The sequence below is a fragment of the Lithobates pipiens genome, unplaced genomic scaffold, assembly GCF_037356315.1.
Source record: "Lithobates pipiens isolate NorthernLeopardFrog02 unplaced genomic scaffold, aLitPip1_a1.2 Scaffold_18, whole genome shotgun sequence".
Taxonomy (NCBI): Eukaryota; Metazoa; Chordata; class Amphibia; order Anura; family Ranidae; genus Lithobates; species Lithobates pipiens.
The window spans coordinates 130,331,495-130,355,510 of record NW_027507758.1 but is presented as its reverse complement, the minus strand read 5'-3'; the positions used below and the strand labels follow the sequence as shown (position 1 = coordinate 130,355,510).

General features: G+C 41.5%; 1 protein-coding gene across 5 annotated transcripts in view; it reads right to left on the bottom strand.

The window, feature by feature from the left end:
• Positions 1-24,016, bottom strand: part of MERTK (MER proto-oncogene, tyrosine kinase) — a 171,038-nt gene that overhangs the window by 47,008 nt on the left and 100,014 nt on the right. For 4 of the 5 annotated variants that reach the window (XM_077486112.1, XM_077486115.1, XM_077486114.1 and 1 more), the window contains 2 exons: positions 3,103-3,253; positions 1,234-1,384 (listed from right to left, as the gene is read on the bottom strand). In XM_077486112.1, the coding sequence (XP_077342238.1) occupies positions 1,234-1,384; positions 3,103-3,253 (302 nt within the window). The remainder of the gene's footprint in view (positions 1-1,233; positions 1,385-3,102; positions 3,254-24,016) is intronic. The other variant, XM_077486113.1, reaches the window with a different exon arrangement.

Here is a 24,016-nt window from a genome sequence, read left to right as displayed (position 1 = left end):
TTGTTAAACGTTTAACATATTCTGTTTATTCTTTTGAAAGAAACCCTTTAAAATCAATTGTACCGCATGGATTCATATGTTTCAATTTTCCTTATACAATAAATGTATATTTTACAGATTCAACCCCTAATCAGTTTATCCTGTATGTTCTTCCAATATTTATAATATAAGTTAACATCTTGGCTGCATTTGTCATAATGGAAATCAGTGTTTATTCAATTTACCCTTGCATTAGCAGGTTGTTCTTTGTTTCACTGATCTTTATTTCATTATCAGACGTAATTTCTTAAGCTGACCATACATGACTTGCATCTCTGCCAGTCCCAGCTAAAAGTCACCTGGTTCAACAAACCCAGCTCAACAAATTTCAAGTGAGAAATTGAAGGATCTCTTCTAAGCAGAAAAAAAGTTGGCTGAACTGTGCTTGCAGCCTATTTGCTACAGTCAAGTATTCTACCAGCCCTGGGTGCAAGCTGTCAAAACACAATAGCTAGCAACAGGAGATTCATTCATCTGCTATGCTGAACGAGCTAAAACACTATACGTATGGCCAGATTTGGGGTGTCAATAGACATAAGAAAATAATCCAACTGCCCAGAACTTGGATATATCACAAGTATATAAATATGAAAGCTCATATTGGTTGAATATTTAACACAAATCTAACAGGTAAAATAAATATTTAGGGCAGGTCTTGTAACCCGACCGATCAATGTTATTCCTTGAGAGTGGTTAGATAGTGCCCATCTGACTCAGACAATATATTAAGAATGGTTGTCATTCAAGTGTATGTCTGGGAAAAATAAAGCAAAACATACACAACCCATTTGTGTGATGCATGTACATTTCCACGTTTCCTGCAAAAACAGAAATCCACTGAGCACCTAAATTCCTGTACAATCTGCTTCCACTGAGCTGAAATCCCAAATAGTGTTATCAGCCCTACCCACTTATCCCCTTCTGCACTACAGAGCATCGCTCCATTATGTTCCTTATGTTATGGAAATGGGGTGATCAACGGGTATTTTAAGAGCTAAAGAAAGTGGAAATGAGCCTGTATTGAAGATTAAAATTAAATAAATAAACATGTTCATACAAATGCACTATAAAATTATGTATTTTATATCAGTTTTCATGATCTGTGCAGCCATGAAGATTTGTGGTTATTGGAAGGCACTAAAAAAGTAGCCTGCTAACCCAGTTTTCTAGGTATCAAGTGTTCCTCAAACTTACCCAAACTCTATTTCTTTTTTTCTTCTAAAGCATATTACTGCACCATAAATCGTTAGCAGAAGTATCATTAAGCTGCAGATAAAGCCCAGCAATATCAAGTACGGGCTGACATTTCCTGTTGCCGGAGTTGAAGTTGCGGATGCTACTGTGCCTGGAACAAGATGAACCAATTATTTTAGGAATATATTTAGAAACTCACAATACTTCCTATTAAGTAATCTGGTGTTCCAAAAATATGCTGTATATGAAAATTGCTCCATGCATATTCGTATTTATGAATAAAGCTTATTAAATTGTTTATGTAAATTGTAATTTTGATAAAATTGCATATAAATACTGAACGACACAATTAACTAACTTCCTGATGCTACACGGCAGGGCAGCACATCAAATTTGTTAAAAATAACTGCAGCTTCTTAGTGTATTAGTTACATTAAGAGCCCATTCCTACTGGAATGCTCTGTGGGAAAAAAGCATTCCATGTGCATTTCCCACACTACATGTGAATGTGCTGCTCTTGCGAGATGCATGTGGGTGCCATTAAATGTTAATGACTCACTAAATGCATCTTGCAAACGCATCGCATTTAAGGCCACCATACCACCAGTACCATGCGGTTTGGTGCAGCATGATTTGAAAAAGTAATGCTTGCATTACTTTTTGCACAGTTCTGTACATTTGGCAGCCCATTCACATGAATAAGCTGCCAAAACTGGAATACGAGGGACTGCGCGTAAACATTGAGCATGTTCCAGTGTGAACCGGTCCTTAGTCTTTTTAAGTATGTCTTAAAAAACAGTTGAGCAGATACGTAAATTGTCACCCTACTGAGACTCATTCTGAGACTCAAGAATTTGTATTAAAATGTCGTGGTCGCATAATACAAAAAAAGAAGACAAACCAACAGTAATTAATGCAGCATGTTGCTTAAATTGTTGTGATGATCCCAGCTATCCACAGCTACTGTCTTCCAAGCCAATTCTGCTTCAGATGACCTACACTTCTACAGTTGAAACAATGTTTTGTGAAGCTTGCTGCCTTACTATTAAATTGGAACTGAGCTCAAGAACGGAAAATTTGCTATGCTATAGGTAAAATTTAGAAATGTGCCTAATCAGTACATTGAAAAATCTAGCCTCAAAAATAACAGTGCACTTTCGTGAATATAAGTGTGCCTAGGCACTCCTGTGTAAGGTGAGATCTAAGGCCCTGCTGCTTCTGGCTGCTAGTCTTAGTAGATTTGAAGGTGGGATTTGAAGTAGATTTGAAATGGGATCTGGTGATGTCAACTATACTGTTCACTGCTCTCTATGGTGGAGGCATAAGAAAGCAAAGCCCTGCTTTCTTCCTTGCTTCTGGTCACCTCTATACAGAGACACAGTGCAGAACAAGGCATGGTAAGTCAGTAATGGGGAAAGAAGATCAGCCCCAGGGAGACCACAGGCAAAGTTTGTGAATAGTCCCTTACCCTCTGCCTGATTTTCATTGGGCACAACTTCTAGAGTTTAATTCCTCTTTGAAGAACTCAATGGGTTTGTTTTCATGCTGTGAGTGTTCTGTAGACCTTGCAAACTATTGCCCGGTCTTTTAACCTAATAATCATGTCTGGATAATTGCCTCCTTGCCATCCTCCACTCAACCCACCTGTCCTGCCCCACTACTTGCAGTCTAGTTCCCCATATGTGTCCATACTGTCAGTCATAAATACTGTCACTAAGCCATCGCTTCATCTGCATTTGGACCCATAGTCAAGTTGTGACCTATCCCAAACACATTGATGACCCAATTTAAGTTCCAACCCATAGTTTAAGAAAAACTCCTATAGAGAAAGAGATTAGTACCAAATATTGATTAAAAAAAGGCTCTCACCGTCACCTGGAATAACAAGCTTTACTGCTTCACTATATGGCCCAGTGCCTCCCGCTGTGTAGCAAGCTACGTATACGGTACATGTGGCATTTGTAGCTTTAATGGCAATGACTGCTGCAGTTGAATTGGAAGTCTCCGTATAATTTTTATTCTGAAAGCAAAAAATAAAACAATGATCAAAATCTACAATCTTCCTGCATTATTTTGGTTACATGTTATTTTTACTTCAAACTTTAACCAAAGTTTAATAAAAAAAATTCTGGGATATAGGTTCAGTAAAGCCCTATACACACTATCAGATTTTCTGCTGATGTTTTCCTTCAGATTTACCAAAACCATATAATATGAGGTCAAACCTTAGGAGTTTCATTTTGTATGCAATCAGGCAGGCCCTTGCACTACATGGTTTTGGTAAATCTGAAGACAAAAATCAGCAGAAAATCTGATAGTGTGTATGGGGCTTAACACTACTTACCTCTAATGAAGTGTATCCCATGTCCTGCTAATTACTTCTTAGTCTAGAAATGCTCTCTGCAGCGATGACAGGTCCTCTTCTCATTGCCTAACTTTGGGTGCTGATGGGATTTATTTAATTGACTGTAATATTGTAGTAAATTGAAGTAGGCTGCCTCTTTCTGTCCTTTTCTCCATCAACAAAAGTCATTATATGGTTTTAACAGAATACAAATCAATCTGTGAATGGGAAAGGGGATCCAGTCATTCATTCAACCCTTCCCCATTCACAAAAAGTGCTGCATTCTATGAAAACAATACTAGAATTTTCTGAAGGAAAAATAATCTATGAAGTCCTTCTCTTGGATTATCAAATGAGTCGCTTTTATGTTGTAGAGATCTGAGACTGGGAGTAGTTGAGCAGCTTAAAAAAATACACTAGGGAGGGTCTATAACTGCTTGCCGACCAGCCGCTGCAGTTATACTGTGGCAAGCTGGCTCTGCTGTGTGAATCACGGTAGCTGTATGTCGATTTGGCAGTGGTGGATCCAATCAGCAGGTCCAGAAAACTCGATGTCCACCGGCCTCCCGCGATTGTTCCCCGCAGAGCCAGAACGGGGATCTAAACAAGGCAGATCTCCGTTCTGACAGGGGATGACACAGATATGTTGTCTTTCTCCTGTCTTTCTCTTGTCTTCTCTTGCCCATCCCCCCATACAGTTAGTAAACACACCCAGGGAACACAGTAAACCCCTTGCTCGCCCTTGATGTTAACCCCTTCCCTGCCAGTGTCATCAGCGTCATGTCAGTGCATATTTTTATGTTGCATATTTTGCAGTATTTGTAGCTGCTGACTCTTATTTATTTATTTTTGGTGGGGGGGGGGGGGGGGGCAGAACTCTTTAGGGAGTGGGTTGGGAAGTTGGCTGCTGTGTCCTTCAGGTGTCAGCTGGTTCCCCGCTGACACCTGAATGTAAAAAAAAAAAAAAAAAGACTTGCCGTCAATTAAAAAAAAAGTGTAAAAAGAAAAAAGGTGTGCCCCCCCCCCCCAATCCATACCAGGCCCTACAGGTCTGGTATGCATTTTGAGGGGAATCCCACATCAAAAGAAAAAAAAATTGTAAAAAAAAAAAAGGCGTGGGGGTATCCCCCCTAAAATCCATACCAGACCCTTTGGGTCTGGTGTGGATTTTGAGGGGAACCCCATGCCAAAAAAAAATAGCATGGGGTCCCCCCCAAATCCGTACCATACCCTTATGTGAGCATGCAGCCCAGCAGGTCAGGAAAGGGAGTGGATGAGGGGGCTCTTCCCCAAAGCACCTCTCCATATTGTGACCTGGTATGGTTCAGGGGGAGGTGCTCGCTCATCCCCTCCCTTTCCTGAACCGCCGGGCTGCATGCTCACATAAGGGTATGGTATGGATTTGGGGGGACCCCATGCTATTTTTTTTATGGCATGGGATTCCCCTCAAAATCCATACCAGACCCGAAGTGTCTGGTATGGATTGGGGGGGACCCCACACCATTTTCCCCCAACTGTAGTGTGTTTCTGCAAAACGCATAAAAAATGCATAGTTGTGAACCTAGGGTAAATGCGTTTACATGCATCTAAACACGCTTAAGTGCTAGGCGTGTTTAGCATTTGATTGTTCATTCATTCCATCTTCCACAAAAAAATAATATTCTGGCCAATGGAATAAGTGAACACGCAAGCACTAAACACATTTTGAAAACGTGACTTTAGGCATGTTTTTTATGCTGTTTTTTCCTTCCATAGAGCAAAGGCATCCAGGGGAGGAAAAAATTTCATGTGTGCCTGAGGCCTAAGACCCCATACACACTATACAACTTTTGTTGTCGGTTTACCTTTAGATTTACTAAAACCATGTAGTGCAAGGGCCTGCCTGATTGCATACAATCTAAAACTCTTAAAGAGGAGTTCCCATTCCAAAAAAAAAAAAAAAAAGTCAGCAGCTACAAATACCACAGCTGCTGACTTTTAATAATTGGACACTTACCTGTCCCAGGGTCCAGTGATGCGGGGGATTAAAGCCCTGCTCATCTCCCCCTCAGTTCAGCGATGCTGGCATTGTAACTGTGGGCACCTGGCTGGGCTTCACAGCCGGGCACCCACTGGGCATGCGTGAGCGACTCTGCGCACCGTGATTGGCCGTGCAGTCATCTGGGACCTGTCACGTGTTCCAGATGATTGACAAGAGGGAGGGGCAGAGCTGAGCCCTTTCTGTGCCTAGGGGAAGTGATGTCACCAGCCCAGGCACTAAAGGAGGCAGACTACGAGGGACCCCCTAGCAAAAGCCATTTAGAGGTGAGTTAAAAAAAAAAATCCACATTTTTTTTTTTTTTTAGGAACATTTTTTTTTTTTAATGCAACTCCACTTTAAGTTTTAACCTGATATGGTTTTATTAAATCTGTAAATCTGAAGGAAAAAAATCTACAGAAAATGGTATAGTGTGTATCCAGCTTTAGTCTGCACAATATGTTGAAGACAATGATATTTTAAAAGTCAATGCCCTGAAGATACAAAGGAGAAGTAGGTGCAATGAACCTTGCTTTGCTAGGCAATATTTTTAGTACAGCTAGTCTGGCATGCCTGTGTCCACAATAACTACACTTTTTTCTTCTGCTGTAACACATTTAAAACACGCTGATTGCTAAGCTATCATTCAACATTAGTCTGGCTTTTGTACACAAAAACTACAGAATTTTCTACTACTGTAGCACACTTCTGCTTGTCCAGCAATAGAATCCAACTCTTATCCAAACATTCTAAAGCATTACAAACCCAGATATTTTGTATTCAGCATTGGACTGGATTTTCCTATTTGTAGGAACATTTTGGGTTGAGAGATTTTAATAAAGTATTCTAAACCAAAACATGACACTATTGAGTTGATTTTACTAAAACTGGAAAGTTCAAAATCTGGTGCAGCTGTGCATTTTAGCCAATCAGTTTCTAGCTTCAGATTGTTCACTGGAAGCTGATTGGTCTATGCACAGCTGCACCAGATTTTGCACTCTCCAGTTTTAGTAAATCAAACCCTATACGTGACCTATCCAGAGCTTCCAGTATAAGATCGGGATGATGGTGGGGACCCATATCACCTTATGCTTTCCCCTGCACTGTTAGGTTGTGTTGCATTAGGGCAACCCATTCATTTAAAATGGATCACAGTGCAATCAAAATCGGTCACCAATGGGCTATGGCTTCAGTCCCAAATATATTAAGTGGGTTCAACTACTATAGCAGGCATCCAAAGCCAAGGTGGTAGCCCACGGGTGGCCATCTTGAATGTTTGACCTCAGTAGAGGCACGAGACAGGGCTGCCCTCTATCCCCACTGTTATATCCCCTTGAGGCAGAACCCCTTGCGATGTCCATCCGAGCAAACCCAGAGATTAAAGGACTGAGAATGGGCTCCTTAATTGAAAAAATCAGTATGTATGCAGATGACACGCTGTTATATTTAGCAGACTCAGGCCCATCTCTACATACCGCACTCCACTAAATTGAACAATTCTGAATATTTTCAGAACTGAAAATCAATTGGGATAAGTCCCAGATCCTGCCAATCAACAGCTTCCCACCCCCAGAATCCCAAGCCAGACTATCATTACAGAGAGTTGATGTCATTAAATACCTAGGGATTCATATATCTAGATCCCCCTACAAACTACATATCCCTAAACATAGAACCTCTACACTCCCTGGTTAAAACTAAATTACGGATCTGGTCCCGAATACTACTTGGGATCTGGGGCCGCATAAACTTAATTAAAATGGTCCTACTCCCTAAAATATGTTCTTTGGCATACCCCAGTCTACTTACCCCTGAAAAATGTAAAATCTCTGGAGGCCCTCCTTAAGCCCTTTGTGTGGGGAACCAACAGACACAAACTAGCTTGGAAAACTCTCAAGAACCCAACTGACCTTGGAGGCACGGCTCTCCCTGACTTCAATCTATATTACATTGTATCACAATTGCCACAGCTCTTTCACATAGATAAAATCGGTCGCCAACATTTTTTCTGATCCCGCACACTATGTAGAGTGCGTCTCCAAAGTTATGAGCTTTATAAATGTGCTTAGCAGAGTCATAAAGATGTGGGATCACTATTAAAATAAATGAGCCTGTTAGGATAAAAAAGAAATCAGAGAGGAAAGCCTAGTAATGTGACTTGCCAAAGTCATTCGAGCAACTATCCACCAATTATGGAGTTCACTCTGCTGCATTAAGCAGAAAGAACTCTGTGAGATACACAGGTTCCACAGCCTGCATTTTATGAATGGGCTATGAAATACAGGCCATGTTATGGAGTATTACTGTAGAGAATTGCAGAGAGCAGATAGCGATAGCGAGACACCCTATAGCGTGTGATCTTCCCAAAACTTGGTTCATTAAAAAAACATTTTGTGTGGGTTTTGGCTTAAAAAAGCCTCAATTGTATAAAGGAACGCTGTGATAACAAGTAGGGAGGACAACTCACTATTGCAAGTAAAAAATTAATTTGCGTGAGTCTAGTGGGCAGAAATGAATAGAAATATATGATACTGTCATTGATAAGATCATGCTGCATGTTCCAACAGTACCAATTACTTCTTTTAAAACAGTTTTGATATATCAAAATTGTGAACAGCCATTTGTGTATTTTATTTTAATGCTCTTATAAAATGTGACATCATTTTATTTTTATATTTTAGGAAGTAGGACATTTTTTCCTACTTTGGCTAAAACTCCAACGACAGTCCTAAAAGTAATTTGTACTTTACAATTATCTGCCATCAGTGTTGATGTGCTAATTCTGACATTTGCACATTTATGTCACTTTTTGTTCTTTTCTTCCACATGAGCTATGAGGAAATACATAACCTATGTAATAAATGTTGGATAAGTACTCTGCAACAGAGACCATTGATGAGTCTGCAATGTACTGTACTTTGCAGTCCCGTTTTGACTGGTATTCAGCAATTATTATAATTAGCCATCTGATCACAAACAACCATATATTGCATTTCCAGACAGAGTGGGTAAAATCAATTTTTTGGTTAAAACATCATAGCAGAAAACATAAAATGTTTTCCCTCTCTCATTCAACTTGCTGCATTGAAGTGTTCTAGTTTAGTTTAGAGCCCCCTTTTTATAAATTAGCCTAGTGAAAATATAAGTGTGTGCAGCAACATAAAAAACTATTTTCTATTAACTACACCAAAATAGTGTTAGTCAGGCTGACTAGTGGTCATGGGTTATGCCCCGTACACGCGGTTTGTAAAGTCCCTGACGGAAAAGGTCCGATCGGATTATATTGTCGGAAAATCCAATCATGTGCGGGCTCTATCGGACTTTTTACATCTGGAAATTCCGACAGAAAAAAATTGAGAGCAGGATCTCAAATTTTCCAACAACAAAATCCGATCTGTCTTTTTCCGATCGTTTGTAGAGGAATCTGATCGGACAAATTGCCACGCATGCTCAGATCAAATTGCGAGACCAAAGCAATTGGCTACTAGCCTCAACGTAGTCCCGTCGTAACGAACGAACGTCATCACGTTCCGAATGATCAGATTTTCCGACAACTTTGTCCGACCGCGTGTATGCAACACCAGTTTCGGACAAAATCCGTTGGAAAAAATCTGATGGATTTTATGGTCGGAATGTCCGACCGTGTTTACGGGGGCTTACAGTAAATCCTTACATTTTCCACTGTCAGACACTATTAAGCATGGTTGAGTCATTAAAGTGGTTCTGCACCTAAAAAAAAAAATTAAAAGCCAGCAGCTACTAATATTGCAGCTGCTGACTTTTAATAAAATCACACTTACCTGTCCCAGGGTCCAGCGATGTCGGCGGCAGATGACGAGCGATCGCTCGTCTCACTGCTGCCCCCGCCGCCATCCTCTGTCAGGGAATCGGGAAGTGAAGCATTGTGGCTTCACTGCCCGGTTCCCTACTGCGCATGCGCGAGTCGCGCTGAGCGTCTCTTCTGGTCCCCCGCTGTGTCCTGGGAACTGTGTGTTTCCCAGAACACAACGGGGGGGGGGCGGGGCGTCTGCGGGGGGCTGCGGCGGTCTGCCCGGAAGTGGGTGCAGATACCTGGATTATCCAGGTAACTGCACCCCCCTCCCCCCTGAAAGGTGCCGATTGTGGCACCGGAGGGGGGGAGGGATCAGATTAGCGGAACTTCCCCTTTAGGGTGAAGAACCGCTTTAGGTTAGAACCGCCAAGCTAAAAGTAGGACAATACCCTAATTATATTATAAAGTGACTAGATTACTACATTTTTCCACCAATAGATGTCCTCAGTCTTCCAGGTAGAATGATGGCCAACCCAATTTCACTGAGCCCAGGCCCTCATGCACTCCTTAGTGGGACTCCAACATTATGAAGTAAACACTGTTCAGTGCAGCAGTAAAAATAACTACTATTTTTCCACTGTATGAGAAGCAGAGGAAAAACCTGCAATCTCAAGGGACTGGCAAGAAGATTAATAAAAGTAAGGTGTGTATGCGTTTTTTTTTTTTTTTTTTAAGGTGGGGGAAGGTTTTCTTGGCACCTAGACTTTAAAACACTTTAGTTTACAATTAACCATAAATTTATGTTACAAAAGCAGTAGCTGTAACACTTTCAGCACCAAGGTCCTAGGTTTGGCCAAGACAATATCTGCATGGACATGTTCTCCCTGTGCTTGTGTCCATTTCCTCCAGTTACTCCTGTTTCCCACACTCCAAAGATATGTTGGTAAGTTAACTGGCTCCTATCTGAACTGGCTCTAGTACATTGGTGCTCAACCTGTGGCCCTGCAGCTGTTGCGGAACTACAAGTTCCATGAGGCATTGCAAGGCTGACAGTTACAAGCATGACTCCCAAAAGCAGGGGCATGATGGAATTTGTAGTTCTTCAGCAGCTGGAGGGCTACAGGTTGAGCACCCATGCCCTAGTGCAGTGGTTCTCAACCTCAGTCCTCAAGTACCCCCAATGGGCCATGTTTTCAGGTTCTCCTTTACTTTGCACAGCTGCTTAGAATCAATATCAATGACATGGTATTGATAAGAGCTATTTTCAGGGCTGGTTTTAAGGCTGGGCAAAAGAGGCAGCTGCCCTGGGGCCCATCATTGTCATTGTTGTGGTGCCTCAAGCAGCTGCCTCATACTTACCAACTATCCCAGTTTAAGTTCTCTGGTGCCTTGGAGTTTAGTCCTGTTCTATGTCTCAATATCTCAGTGGGAAGTTCTGTTACTAACACTGCCCAGCTCTGCCCTATTGCCTTATACAGATGGCTCACCTGCAGACCCTGTGTTTATATGTAAATAAGCTGCAGTGATATGTAAGTAGCAGCGGCATTGATATGTAAATAGAGGAGGCATTCATATGTATATAATGCCCCTCCAACATCATGTCTGCTGAATGCTGCCCACTGGGGAGGTAAAGGGGCATACTTGAAAGTCCTGCCTACAACTATAGTCATTAAGCCTAACATCAGCCTGTTCTGCAAAGGTAAAGCCGCGTACACACGGGCGGATTGTATGGCCTACTTAGTCCGCCGAAACACATTTCAGCGGACAGTCCGCTCGTGTGTGGGCTTCAGCGGACTTTTTCAGCGTGCAGTCTGGCGTACTAAGTATTTCGGAATTTCCGTAATTCTGTCCGTCATACTTTGGTTTCAGCGGACAATCCGCTCGTGAGTAGGCTAGTTCGACGGACTAAGAATGGCGCATGCTCAGAAAGGATTTACACGGCTGAAGGGTGCATTGCTGTGTATTGGACTTCCTATTTCTAGTCCCATCGTACGTGCTGTACACGTCATCGCGCAAGCTTTCAACGGACTGTTTGTGCATCCGTGTGTGGTCAAGTCCGTTCATTCGAAAGTATGACGGACTGTCCGTCGGATTGTATGACGGACTAAGTAGGCCATACAATCCGCCCGTGTGTACGCGGCTTAAGAAAATTGGAGAGGGAACCCTTTTTGAAGGTAACATGTGAATTTTGGTGCATGTGAATACACACATCTCAGGAGATGCATGAGGGTGTCATTAACAATTAATGCCACTGCTGTGTATCTGCTAAAGGACAGCACGTTTATTTGGTGTCAGTAAAGCGATTTTTCATGTGTTCCCGACACACACAAATGTGAACGCAAGCTAAATGTTTCAGTTACATTGGTGGTGAGTTTAAATCAATCCTTACATTGGTTGTTGCTGTGAATGCTCCTATTACATTAGTGGTCAGTGTAAATCCCCATTATATTGGTGTTCAGTATAAATCCCTATTACATTGGTGGTCAGTGTAAATCCCTATTACATTGGTGGTCAGTGTAAACCCCTCCTTACATTGGAGTTTACTGTGAATGAACAACGGTGGTCCATGTAGAAGCCCCCTTTAGATTGGTGGTGACTGTAAATCCCCCCTTACATTGGTGGCCAGTGTAGAATTCAGAGCAGGTGGAGAGCGAAATTGCATGGAGGGGTGGTTGGCCAAAGAAAATGTTTGCCCAGGGTCTAATCAACATTAAAGATGGCCTTGGCTATTTTATCTAAGGGAAGTTCTTAAAACATTGCCCATTGGGGGTACTTGAGGACTGAGGTTGAGAACCACTGCTCTAGCGCATCTAAGCAAGTGAAATATAGACTAAGCATGAGCTCAGACGTGTTCACAACTCCACGTGCCCACGCCCACCAGGAAGCTGACACTCCGCAGTGCTATTCACAGGCAATGAGACATTTCCTAATCTGCGGCTGCACAGATTGGGAAATATCTCACTGCCTGTGATTAGCGATGCAGAGTGTCAGCTTCCTGGCGGGCTCGGGCACATGGAGTTGCACACACTCCTGAGCTCATCCTTAATAGAGACTAAGGCATGTTCACATCTCCACGTGCCTGCCAGGAAGCTGACACTTCGCAGTGCTAATCACAAGCAGTGAGACATTTCCTGATCCGCGGTTGCACAGATCGGGAAATGTCTCAATACCTGCGATTAACGATGCAGAGTGTCAGCTTCCTGGCGGGCGCGGTCACGTGGAGTTGTGCACATGCTAATAGGGACAAAGGATGGGCTCAGGCATGTTCGCAACACCACGTGTCTGCCAGGAAGCTGACACTCCACAGCGCTAATCACAGGCAGTGAAACATTTCCTGATCCGTGGTTTCACATGTCTCACTACCTGCGATTAGCGATGCAAAGTGTCAACTTCCTGGCAGGCGCATTCACATGGAGTTGCAAACACGCCTGAGCTCATTCTTAATAGAGAATCCCAAGACTGTTAGCATCTTGATGTGTAAATAAATGTAATAACAATACATAAAATATATTTCATTATGCTAATTGCACTGGATTATATCATTCTGGCTCGATGAATAAAAAATGACCAAGGATAGAATTTGTTGACATTTGTTGACAGCGAGTTAACATTTGCTGACTTTATAACCTAATCTCACTCGTTCTACCCCTTCAAAATATATCTGTAGCCAATTTTTTTTAGGTTATTTACTACTGGGCTAAAAGGCTCTATTAGGCTCTATTATTTCTAATGACGCCCCTATCACTTGACCTGGAATTTTATAGATCTTCAACTCCTACCCTCATATTGATTAGTGGTTCCAAATTAATAATAACTACTTAAAAGATACACTCAGCATCTTTCCAAATAACTGTTCTGCTTTATTATGATGCAATTGAAGGTTTTTATTTACATGATTACATAGGTATCACATTAATATTACAATTGTACTTTTATGGTAACAAGGGGTGTAACATAGGCAGACTAACTCTAATCAGGACTCAAAAGAATGCAATCATGTACTGAACACAGTATTAGTGCCGTGTGCACATTGAGGGCAGTGTGCAATACATACAACATAGAATACAATTATATACAGAACTTACAAATTTCCTTTCCTTCACTAGCCTAGCCCTTAACAGACGTTAATACAAGGCACAAGGGAGTATGAGAGGGCTAAGAGGGTATATTCAGAAGCTGTCTAGATGTCTCCTATATCTTAAAGTGTGAAATATTTGGCTAAAATCACATTTCTCAGGAAGGTAAAAAATCTCCACTTTAATTGAAAAGGCCTTATCTCAATCACATCCCAAAGTTCCTAAATGCATTCAATCGACCCTGTTCAACTAATCTGCACTACACAAAAGTCAACTGGAGCACAAATGATTGCTACAGACAACACCTCAATTTCCTTTTACTTCACTACTTGAGTCCTGAAATGTTTATTTTAGACTTGTCCTTGAAAAGTGCAACAATACAAGTGTTTAGTCACACTGGAAGAAATGTAACAAATCAGTAATATAGTTGTAAACCAAAGCTCATACCAATAAACATTACATGACAGTATAACAGATGTGCATATCTCAAACAGATAAACAGGCTTGGAAACTGCCCTTTATTACTAACTTCCCTTGCCAGTCATATGACTGAATAATTAGTCATATGACTAAAGTATGGAGGAAGTATATTGTATTATTATTATAGGACTAAGTCATGTGAAATGGTACAGAAAAACAAAAATATAATATTTAAATGTACCCCATTAGGTAAAACTCAGCATATGGCAAAGAAAAAATGCATTAGCAGTGTGTGTGTGTCAAAACAATCAGTAGATCCAGAGATAAAGGTAGCTGAAGCAATATACAAATCTTGTCTTTTCCAGTAAAAGTCAAGCTAATTCACGCTCCTTCCACCTCTTTGGCCTCTCTATTTGACAATGGGGCTTCTCATGGGATTAAATGACCAATGGAGAGGTGGAAGGGGTGGGAACAGACTTGACATTTGCAATATATTATGAGATCTTCATTCGCATATATCTATGGATCCACTGATGTGACTTTAAATATGAATTCTTCCATCATATGCTCAGTTTAACTTTCCCAGGGATGTGGCTGATTGATTTACTTTATTGTACAAGTTCACTTTGAAAAAAAGATCCTATATGGGTCCCGCCTAGACCTCAGATAAAGGGCAGACCCACTTCTCAGTGCCTGGTTCTCTGCACTTGGAAAAGTTTACATCTATTTTTCTGCCTTGCATCTGTATTATAATGCATAGGTGTGACAACAATTTCTAAAGGGATCAATGAGAGAGTTGTTCATTAATCTCCCATATTTACACAGTAACAAATGGATAACGACAGTAAAGTAGAATCATCCCCTGCATACAATAAGGCAGCTATTTTTTTTACGTGAGAGGGAATGGGGAAAATACTGCGCTCAACCAAAAAGAAAGACAATAAAATAGCTGCTAACACTCAAACCAACAAAGTTCGAAGCAATATACAAAAATGATGTGTAGAACTTAAAAATGTGACCGTGCGAGTGGAAACATATAAACAAGTGACTAAATTTGGAGAAAAAGGAGGCGTTAAAGATATAATACACATGTGAAACACATCTTATTGTGTTTCACAAGCATAATTTGTGTTATATTTACTCACATTTCACACAATTCTAATTTTGTGTTTAGATTGTGTTTATAGTTATCATATATTTAAATATATTTATAAATCATGTATAATAATAATATATTTATGAGTATTGACTACTTTTAGTTACCAGTGCTTGCACCCATGTGTATTATATCTTTAGTCACTTGTTTATATGTTTCCATTCGCGCGGTCACATTTTTTAGTGCTACAAAGCTATTTTTTTATGTTGGGGAGAAAATAAATTATTTTCAATAGGTCCTGATACACCAATAGCTTATGTTGCAGTGCATTGTAGAAAATTATTTCATGCTGCATTGTGTGAGCACTGACCTACATTCATGTTGTTGGTAGATGGAGGCTGCAGGATATCCTCCAACCTGAAGGTGGCACTGTGCTTGCTGTTTTTCAGGCTTGCAGGAGCCAGTTGGAGACAAAATGTCTCCTGCTATGGGCTCCAGGCAACTATCTTGGGGAAGACAGCAATCCTATTGGATACTGAAATCCAGTGGGATTTGGGCAGCCATCTTGACTGGGAATTTTCATAATTAGTGGAATCTTATGTCATTAGGGTGCCCCCAGTGTGGAAATAAAATGAAGACAGAGCCCCCATTGGTTAAGGAGAGAGTCAAAGTAGCATTAAAGAGAGGTACCTGTTGAGACGGGAAAGAGTACATTTCCCCTTACAGGGACTCCTTAAAGCGGAGGTCTGCCCACCACTGCAAAAATCAAAAGCCAGCAGCTGCACATTCTGCAGCTGTTGACTTTAAATAATCGGATACTTAACTGTCCTGGAGTTCAGTGATGTCAGCACCGCAGCTGATGTTTCCATCAACTGTTAGGTGCATGCCACCTCCATTGCGTATAAGCGAACCCGGAAGTGAAACCTTACGGCTTCATGCTGGGATAACTACTGTGCATGTGCGAAGCTCTGCTCCTCTCTCCTACTGGCCCGGCGGCCGGGAAAGGAGGAGGGAGTCCGAGCGGTGGCGTCAATCCCCGTGGCTGAGGCTTCCAGAAGTGGAAACAGGATACCTTTGAAAGACAGGTATACTTCCCCCCCTCCCCCGAAAGGTGCCAAATGGGGCACCTAAGGGGGGGGGGGGGAGTACAACAAACGGAAGTTCCACTTTTGGGTGGAATTCCACTTTAAAGTGGAAGTAAACCCTCCTATTGTTTTCAGCTGCCATCTTGGCCTCTGTTTCATCTTCAACTGCCATGATGCTGCACATGTGAAAGTTAATGACACTAGTCATTGGATGGTTTGACAGTTTGGTTGAGAGCAAAACTAATGTGACAGTTAGCATACTGTTTTTTGAAATTCTTAAATCGATGGGTTTACTTCCGCTTTAACACAGTGCACATTAAAACGTCATTACATGAATTTCTGGTGTGAACCCAGCGACAGTCAAAAGAATGGGGTTCTCAAGAAAAGCAATGCAAAGCAGCGCAACACTTACGAAAACATGTGCAGCAAATGTGTGTCAATGCATACATTTTCAAACATTGTTATAAAGGTTCATTGGGGTAAATTCAGCATTGATTCCTCAATTCCTGTTGCCTGTCACCCAATTTCATCTCTGGTTTGGAGAAATAACTGTGATCAGCAGAAGTAAAGACTAAAGTTCCTGTTTTTAAATATGAACCCATGGTTTCCTATCATTATCTAGAATGTGCAGTCATAGTCCAAATCATATTTATGTTAAAACAGTGTGTAATATATTCCCTTCGATTTTTTAAATGCAAGGGTATATGACTTGTTTTCATGAACTGAAGAAGATATAGGCATGTTTTTTTATTGTGTTGCCATTGAAGGGATTTCCCCAAATTTGCTGTCTAGATACAGTGGTCATCACCAGGGTCAGATTTACCATTAGATAGCAGAAAGGGCGCAATACCAATAGTGCTAGAAAGCAGAGTGTTTTTTTTTATTCTTGAAAAATCAACAAAATAACAAATCCAACAAGTTTCAGGGGTTCACACCCCACCCCTTCATCAGGGCTTGTGAGATATGTCACTTCAGGAATGCCTGGACTCAAAAGGGTTTGAACATTTATAGATTTAACATAAAATGTTTGCAGCATCTGGTAATGCAGCTCTGGGCATTCCTGAAGTGGCAAAACTCCTGAGAACTTCTGTGAATGCCTAAAAACACATTCTATTATGTTATTGATTTTTCAATAATAAAAGAACTACTCTGTCATCTTTGGTATGACACCTTATCTACTTGAATTCCCTCAGGGCCTCTCTTTTCATTGGGGTTTCCTTGTTGTATGGAAGCAGCTGAATCAATTCAGCTTGACTAACAAACAGTCATTCCAAATATGGGACATTAATATTAGGAGATGTTAGAGCCTTTTATGTAGTATTTGGCACAGTAGCCTTGTGCCTATAGGCAGTAAATGCAGAGGGGGTGTATTTTTTCTTTAGGCTGGGCTCACACTGCCATACGGAGCTGCTCACAGCAGGGGTCCAATGCGTTCTTGTTCACTGTTTCAGGTCTGATTTTAGTCTGAATTTTTGGCTGAATTTCGTACCTGAAACGGACCAGAAGACGCATCGGAATCCTGTTCGCTCCGGAGGCGTTCCGGAGATATGTGAACTGGCTTCATTGAGAACCGGTCACAATCTCTGGAAAACCTGCCTCCAATTCACAATAGTGTGAACCCAGCCTTATAGTTTTTGTCATGCATTTTTTCTATGATATACAGAAATGCAGTGATCCCATGTAAGTTTATTTACAAACTGCTACACTACTACACTGAGACCCCTTTCACACTGGGGCGTTTTTCAGGCGTTTTTCAGGCGCTTTAGCGTTAAATAAAGCGCTTGTAAAGCGCTTGAAAGAAGCTGCAACTGAAAACCCAATGTAAAAGCCTGAGTGCTTTCACACTGAGATCCCTTTCACACTGGGGCATTTTTCAGGCGCTTTAGCTTTAAAAAAAAGCGCCTGTAAAGCGCCTGAAAGAAGCCGCAACTGCAACCCCAATGTAAAAGCCCGAGTGCTTTCACACTGAGGTGCTGCGCTGGCAGGGCATCAAAAAAAGTCCTGCAAGCAGTTTCTTTGCAGCGCTTTTGGAGCGGTGAATACAACGCTCCTAAAGCGCCCCTTCCCATTGAAATCAATGGGAAGCGCCTGTAAAACGCCTGAAAAGCGCTATTGGCAGCACCGTTTTGTGGGCGCTTTTAACCCTTTATTTGGCCACTAGCAGGGGTTAAAAGCACCCTAATAACGCTTGAAAAACGCTGGTAAAGTGCTGCTAGTTTAAGCGGCGCTTTACGAGTGTTTTTCGGGTGCTGACATTGTGAAAGGGCTCTTAAATCACTTGGGCTTTCACATTGGGACTGCAGATGAGGCTTCTTTCAAGCGCTTTACAGGAGCTTTTTTTAACGCTAAAGCGCATGAAAAACACCTGAAAAACACCCCAGTGTGAAAGGGGTCTTACTATTTACTAAGGCCCCTTTCACATGGGGCAGACGCCAGCAGCGGATTTGTCCGCTCAGCAGGGGATCTCTCTGCTGATCCCCACTGAACAGGCGGATGACAGGTCTGTGTTATGGACGCAGCCCACTTTTCTCTATGGGGTGGTCGGATGGAAACAGACTGCCTGTCCATTTCCATCCAACTGTCATCCAATCCGATCTGCTGGACGGATGGGGAACGGATCCTCACCCATCTGTTTTTACTGGACCGGATCAGATCAGATCCTGGCAGGTGTCAGCGGATCAGATCGGATCCTGGCAGGTGTCAGCGGATCAGATCGCATCCTGACAGGTTTCAGCGGACACATGCCCGGTGACATCAGCTGCTCCATAAAGAAGAATGGAGGTTCCGATTGGGTCCACCTGAAAAACTGACAGGCAGACCTGATCTGAACATTCATGTGAAAGGGGCCTAAAGATGGAGAGTGCAAAATCAGTCTCACTTCTTGCACATGAACCAAGTTGTTTCCAGGTTTTATTGCCAAAGCTTAACTGAACAAGCTGAGGTTAGAAACCGATTGGCTACATGCACCTCTGCACCAGATTCTGAGTAGACCAGTTTTAGTAAATCTATCCCAACACTCTAACTTAGCATAAGACCTATACACAAAAAAGAGATGATTCTATTGTTGCTTTGGGCACCAAAGATTGTGTGCCTACAGGCTCCAGGGATGGAAATCCATCCCTGGAGAGCATAAAAAGTATGAGTAGAGGGCCAATAAAGTGTCAGTATTACCCAAGCAAAATATTACGTTCCATAATCAATTGTATGCATTCCCATTTGTAATGTCTGGGTCTGCTCTCTGCCTGATAATGGATAGTATACTGTATGTACGTTGGCCTATTTGTTCCCAGGAAGTAGAATGTGGCTTTATTTTGTCACGAGAATTGAACTTTGTCTTTATCATGCAAATATAATGCTTTATCCCAGCATAACCTACCTAGAGCTTGTTGATGTTAAGAAATAGTAGAAGATTACAAGCTTGTATATTGCAAGCAAGGAAACACTTAGTCAGAACATTGTGTACTATATAGTACATTTATTATTTTTTATGTTCGGAACTAAAAAATATAAAAAAAGTTTCCTCATTTTACAACTACCTTTTAACTGATGTAAATAGGAACTGTTGCGTAAACATATTTCATATTTACAATAATAGCCAACAGGATGCACTCTAGACTTGTTTTCTTGTGTTTACAGGTTAATCTTCAGCAGCCTGCTGTCAGCTGACATCACAGAGCCGGTCCAAGCTGGGGCAAGATCACAACAATATGGTCAGGATCTGCCCACATGCCTGGACCGGCACCAGGCTCAGGCTCTCAGTGAGCCGTTGAGAGCCTGAGCCCCTGAGCCGGCCGATCCCGCCCCCTCCACAGCTGAGCGCTCCACTGAGCGGGGGGGCAGAGGAGAAAGCCGGTGACTGCCAGTCACTAGCTCTCTGCTCATGAAGCTCTGAGAACTGAGTGATCAGTCATCTTTGATGACTCGGTTCTCAGCCTTGGATCCGGCGGGGGACAGATGTAGCATTCACCTAGTTAAGTACGTTTAAAAAAAAAGAAATATCCATACTTCTCTTTTAACTATTTTCCCAAAAAAATCGCAATTGCTAAAGCTCTGATTACGCCACACAGCTAAATGAGTCAGAGGAAAAGCTTCCCTGCCTCAAGACTGTCTCAAAGCTATTGCTGTGATGCCTTTTTGGAAAAGTCTTGTCATGAGTGAACCATGCATAACTGCTGGGTTCACACTGCCTTATGGGGTGGCTCACAGCAGGGATCTGGTGCATCCCTGTTCACCGTTTCAGGTCCGATTTCGGTCCAAATTTTGGGCTGAATTGGGACCTAAAACAGACCAGTAGACACACAGGACTTCTGTGCAATTCACACCGGAGCCGCACCGGAGATGTGTGAGTTGGCACCATAGAGAGCCGGTCACAATCTCCTGACGTGCGAATTGGATGCAGGGAAATCCACACTTGATTCGCAAGGGTGAACCCAGCCTAAATGTTTATTTGTAAACTTCTTTTTAATAGACACTGCACAGTTCTGGGGGCTTCTGTCTCCTTTTTATTTCTCAAACCAGAAAGTACACGGTTTTGCTTTGAGGCTCCTTGTCCTGATGTGTTTATCTATACCTTTCTTGTAAAAAATAATTAGATGATATGTTTACTGTCTTATCTTTATTTTGTATTTTAGTTTTGCCTAAAAATTTGTCTTATCTTTATTTTGTATCTTAGCTTTGCCTAAAAATTTACTGGAACGCGCTTTTGGTGACCACAGTGTGATTGCGGGAAGTAAAATCTCACTTGATTATCCAGCAATGTCATCAGACTGAGTGGGAGTGATGGATTAATTAGAACACTGCTGACATTTCAGATAGAAGGCCACTGAGCAAAAACAATGTAGAAAAGCAAACAGTGACAGAGGACACGTGGCCTAAACACTGTCTATACAGCATACGTTTTGTCAGAAGTAGAGGGATGAAACTTTCACTTGTTCTTGGATAGTACAGTATATGCCAAATAAAGTGCATTTACAAATGAATACTCTGCTTTGTTGTTCTACTTAAAGGCATAGTTCACCTCTACTGCCTATGCAGATAAGGGGCATCTGTAGATAAAGCCAAACCATGCAGCTTTGACCAAAGTTGAATAATGCCCTTGCTATAGCTATTTACAAATAGTACCTCCTTTAGCCTGGCTGAAAAACTCCCAAAGATGACATCATCCCATCCTGCTTTGCTGCTGTACTGTACCAGTATATCTGGTACTGTACACCTCCACCATCACAGAAGAGAACTTTTACTGATTCAAACTCCCCCACATGCATTTTCTCTCCCCTGACGCAGTGGCTCTAAGGTCAGCATTGGGGAGCCCACTTCTGTGATGGTGGGGGTGAACAGTAACAGCTGGGAGTGTCTTAGCAACCTTCTAGCAACAAAGTAAGTATGTGATGCATACTAGCACATTATGATATTGCCTTGTAGGGTGAAACTTTTTTTTATTTTTTTTAGACAGGCCATAGGTCATAGTTTAGCAGGGATGGGCTTAGATTCCAACCATTTATGGGCAAGCTGAATGTACCCTAGTTGATCATTCGGTCAACTTGGGTACAACCAGTCTGCCCAATTTGACATAGCCACTAGCAGTAATCACTGTATCCTCCCGGTGGGGACAGCTTACCCCGCCAGGAGAACACAATGGCTCCGTGGGAGGGATTCTCCCATCAACACTGATTGTATTGCTGTGGTATTCAAGCAATTTTCTATTGCCGGCTTTACCAATCTGTCAATTATCTGACACACCTGTCTATTCTCCACAACAATGGAAGACACACCTCCTGCACTCTTATTTTGAATGGTTTTCCAGTAAAGTTGGCCAAACACCAATAGAATTTTATTTGAAATTTTTCATTTTTGGAACAAACATTTGTTTTTCTAACGGATATGGGATCAAATTGCCAATTTTTTTTTGACCATGGTGATCAGAAAATTTAAAGGAGCAGGATGGAAAATGTTTCTTGAAATTCTAACTGAGAATATGATTTTCGATAGGGAATTGTCATACAAGGCACAAAACAAACCTGATTAATGCCTTTTACACACAGTCAGAATTTCCGACGGAAAATGTGTGATCGGATCATGTTGTCGGAAAATCCGACCGTGTGTAGGCTCCATCTGACTTTTTCCGTCGGAAATTCCAACGGAAAAAAATGGAGAGCAGGATATAAAATGTTCCTAAAAAAAAATCCAATCAGACTTTTTCCGATCGTTTGTAGAGAATTCCGACGGACAAATTGCCACGCATGCTCAGATCAAATTACGAGACCAAAGCTATTGGCTACTTGCCTCGACGTAGTCCCGTCACACGCAGGGAACATCACCACGTTCTGAGCGATCGGATTTTCTGACAACTTTGTCCGAACGTGTGTATGCAGCACCAGTTTCGGCCAAAATCTGTCGGAAAAAAATCCGATGGATTTTTTGGTCGGAATGTCCGACCGTGTGTACAAGCCATAATACATCATTAATTTTGAGGAAATTTTAGGGCTTTTGAACTTAATTAGTTAACTCAATGATGGTAAGACAAAATATTCTGATGGACAATTTTTCTGAATTTCCATTTGATTGTTCTAACAAAATTCTACTGCTGTATAGTTAGCTTTGCTTCTAATCTAAAACTTTTTAAATCATTATTTCAAAGACTGTGTAGTCCTAAAATCTGCAGATATTCAGAAGCTCTTCGCGCATCAACTGCAGTGAATTACATCACTGCGATTAGATAGTTAAATGCATTTATAGGGATCCCATAGGAGACTTTCTATAACCTATTATCAACAGCAAAAAAAATCTATTCATTTTAAAGGCAAGCACACGCTTAAAAGTGTGGTTTGTAAAGTCACATAGGAAAAATGCTAATGCTCAAGAATGCGATCTACTGTTTCTAAAAGATCATTTCGACATTACAACAATTATTTCAGTTCATTAGTCAAAGAATTGAAAATTTGGAAATCTTTGATGAAATAGCTGGTAAGACATTTTCAGTTCTCCCCACCTTACAGAAATATGAAACATTTTGTTAAAGCAGAATTTCCCCAAATTACTCTGAAGCCCAACAACCATAATAAGGCATTGTATACTTCTCCCTTATTTCTGCTGACCATGTGGGAAATGTATAGGCAATTTCTTGTAAAAAAGTGACTATGGAAACATGGTGCCATGTGATTAGAAAAAAACATAAAGGCTAATATTAACGTAAACTTGAGTTTAGAAACAAACCTCAAAAACCAAGGCTTTACCATATCTATTCTGAGTATGTAAGCATAGGTCGTGAAATAGAATATATTTGCAATACTGAGAAAATTATATATATATATATATATATATATATATATACACACACACACAGTATCTCACAAAGGTGAGTACACCCCTCACATTTTTGTAAATATTTTATTATATCTTTTCATGTGACAACACTGAAGAAATGACACTTTGCTACAATGTAAAGTAGTGAGTGTACAGCTTGTATAACAGTGTACATTTGCTGTGCCCTCAAATTAACTCAACATACAGCCATTCATGTCTAAACGTCTGGCAACAAAAGTGAGTACACCCCTAAGTGAAAATGTCCAAATTGGACCCATTTAGCCATTTTCCCTCCTCGGTGTCATGTGACTTGTTAGTGTTACAAGGTCTTAGGTGTGATTCGGGAGCAGGTGTGTTAAATTTGGTGTTATCGCTCTCACTCTCTCATACTGGTCACTGGAAGTTCATCATGACACCTCATGGCAAAGAACTCTCTGAGGGTCTGAAAAAAAGAATTGCTGCTCTACATAAAGATGGCTTAGGCCAGTGATGGCGAACCTTGGCACCCCAGATGTTTTGGAACTACATTTCCCATGATGCTCTGGCACTCTGCAGTGTAGTGGAGCATCATGGGAAATGTAGTTCCAAAACATCTGGGGTGCCAAGGTTCGCCATCACTGGCTTAGGCTATAAGAAGATTGCCAAGCGCTGAAACTGAGCTGCAGCATGGT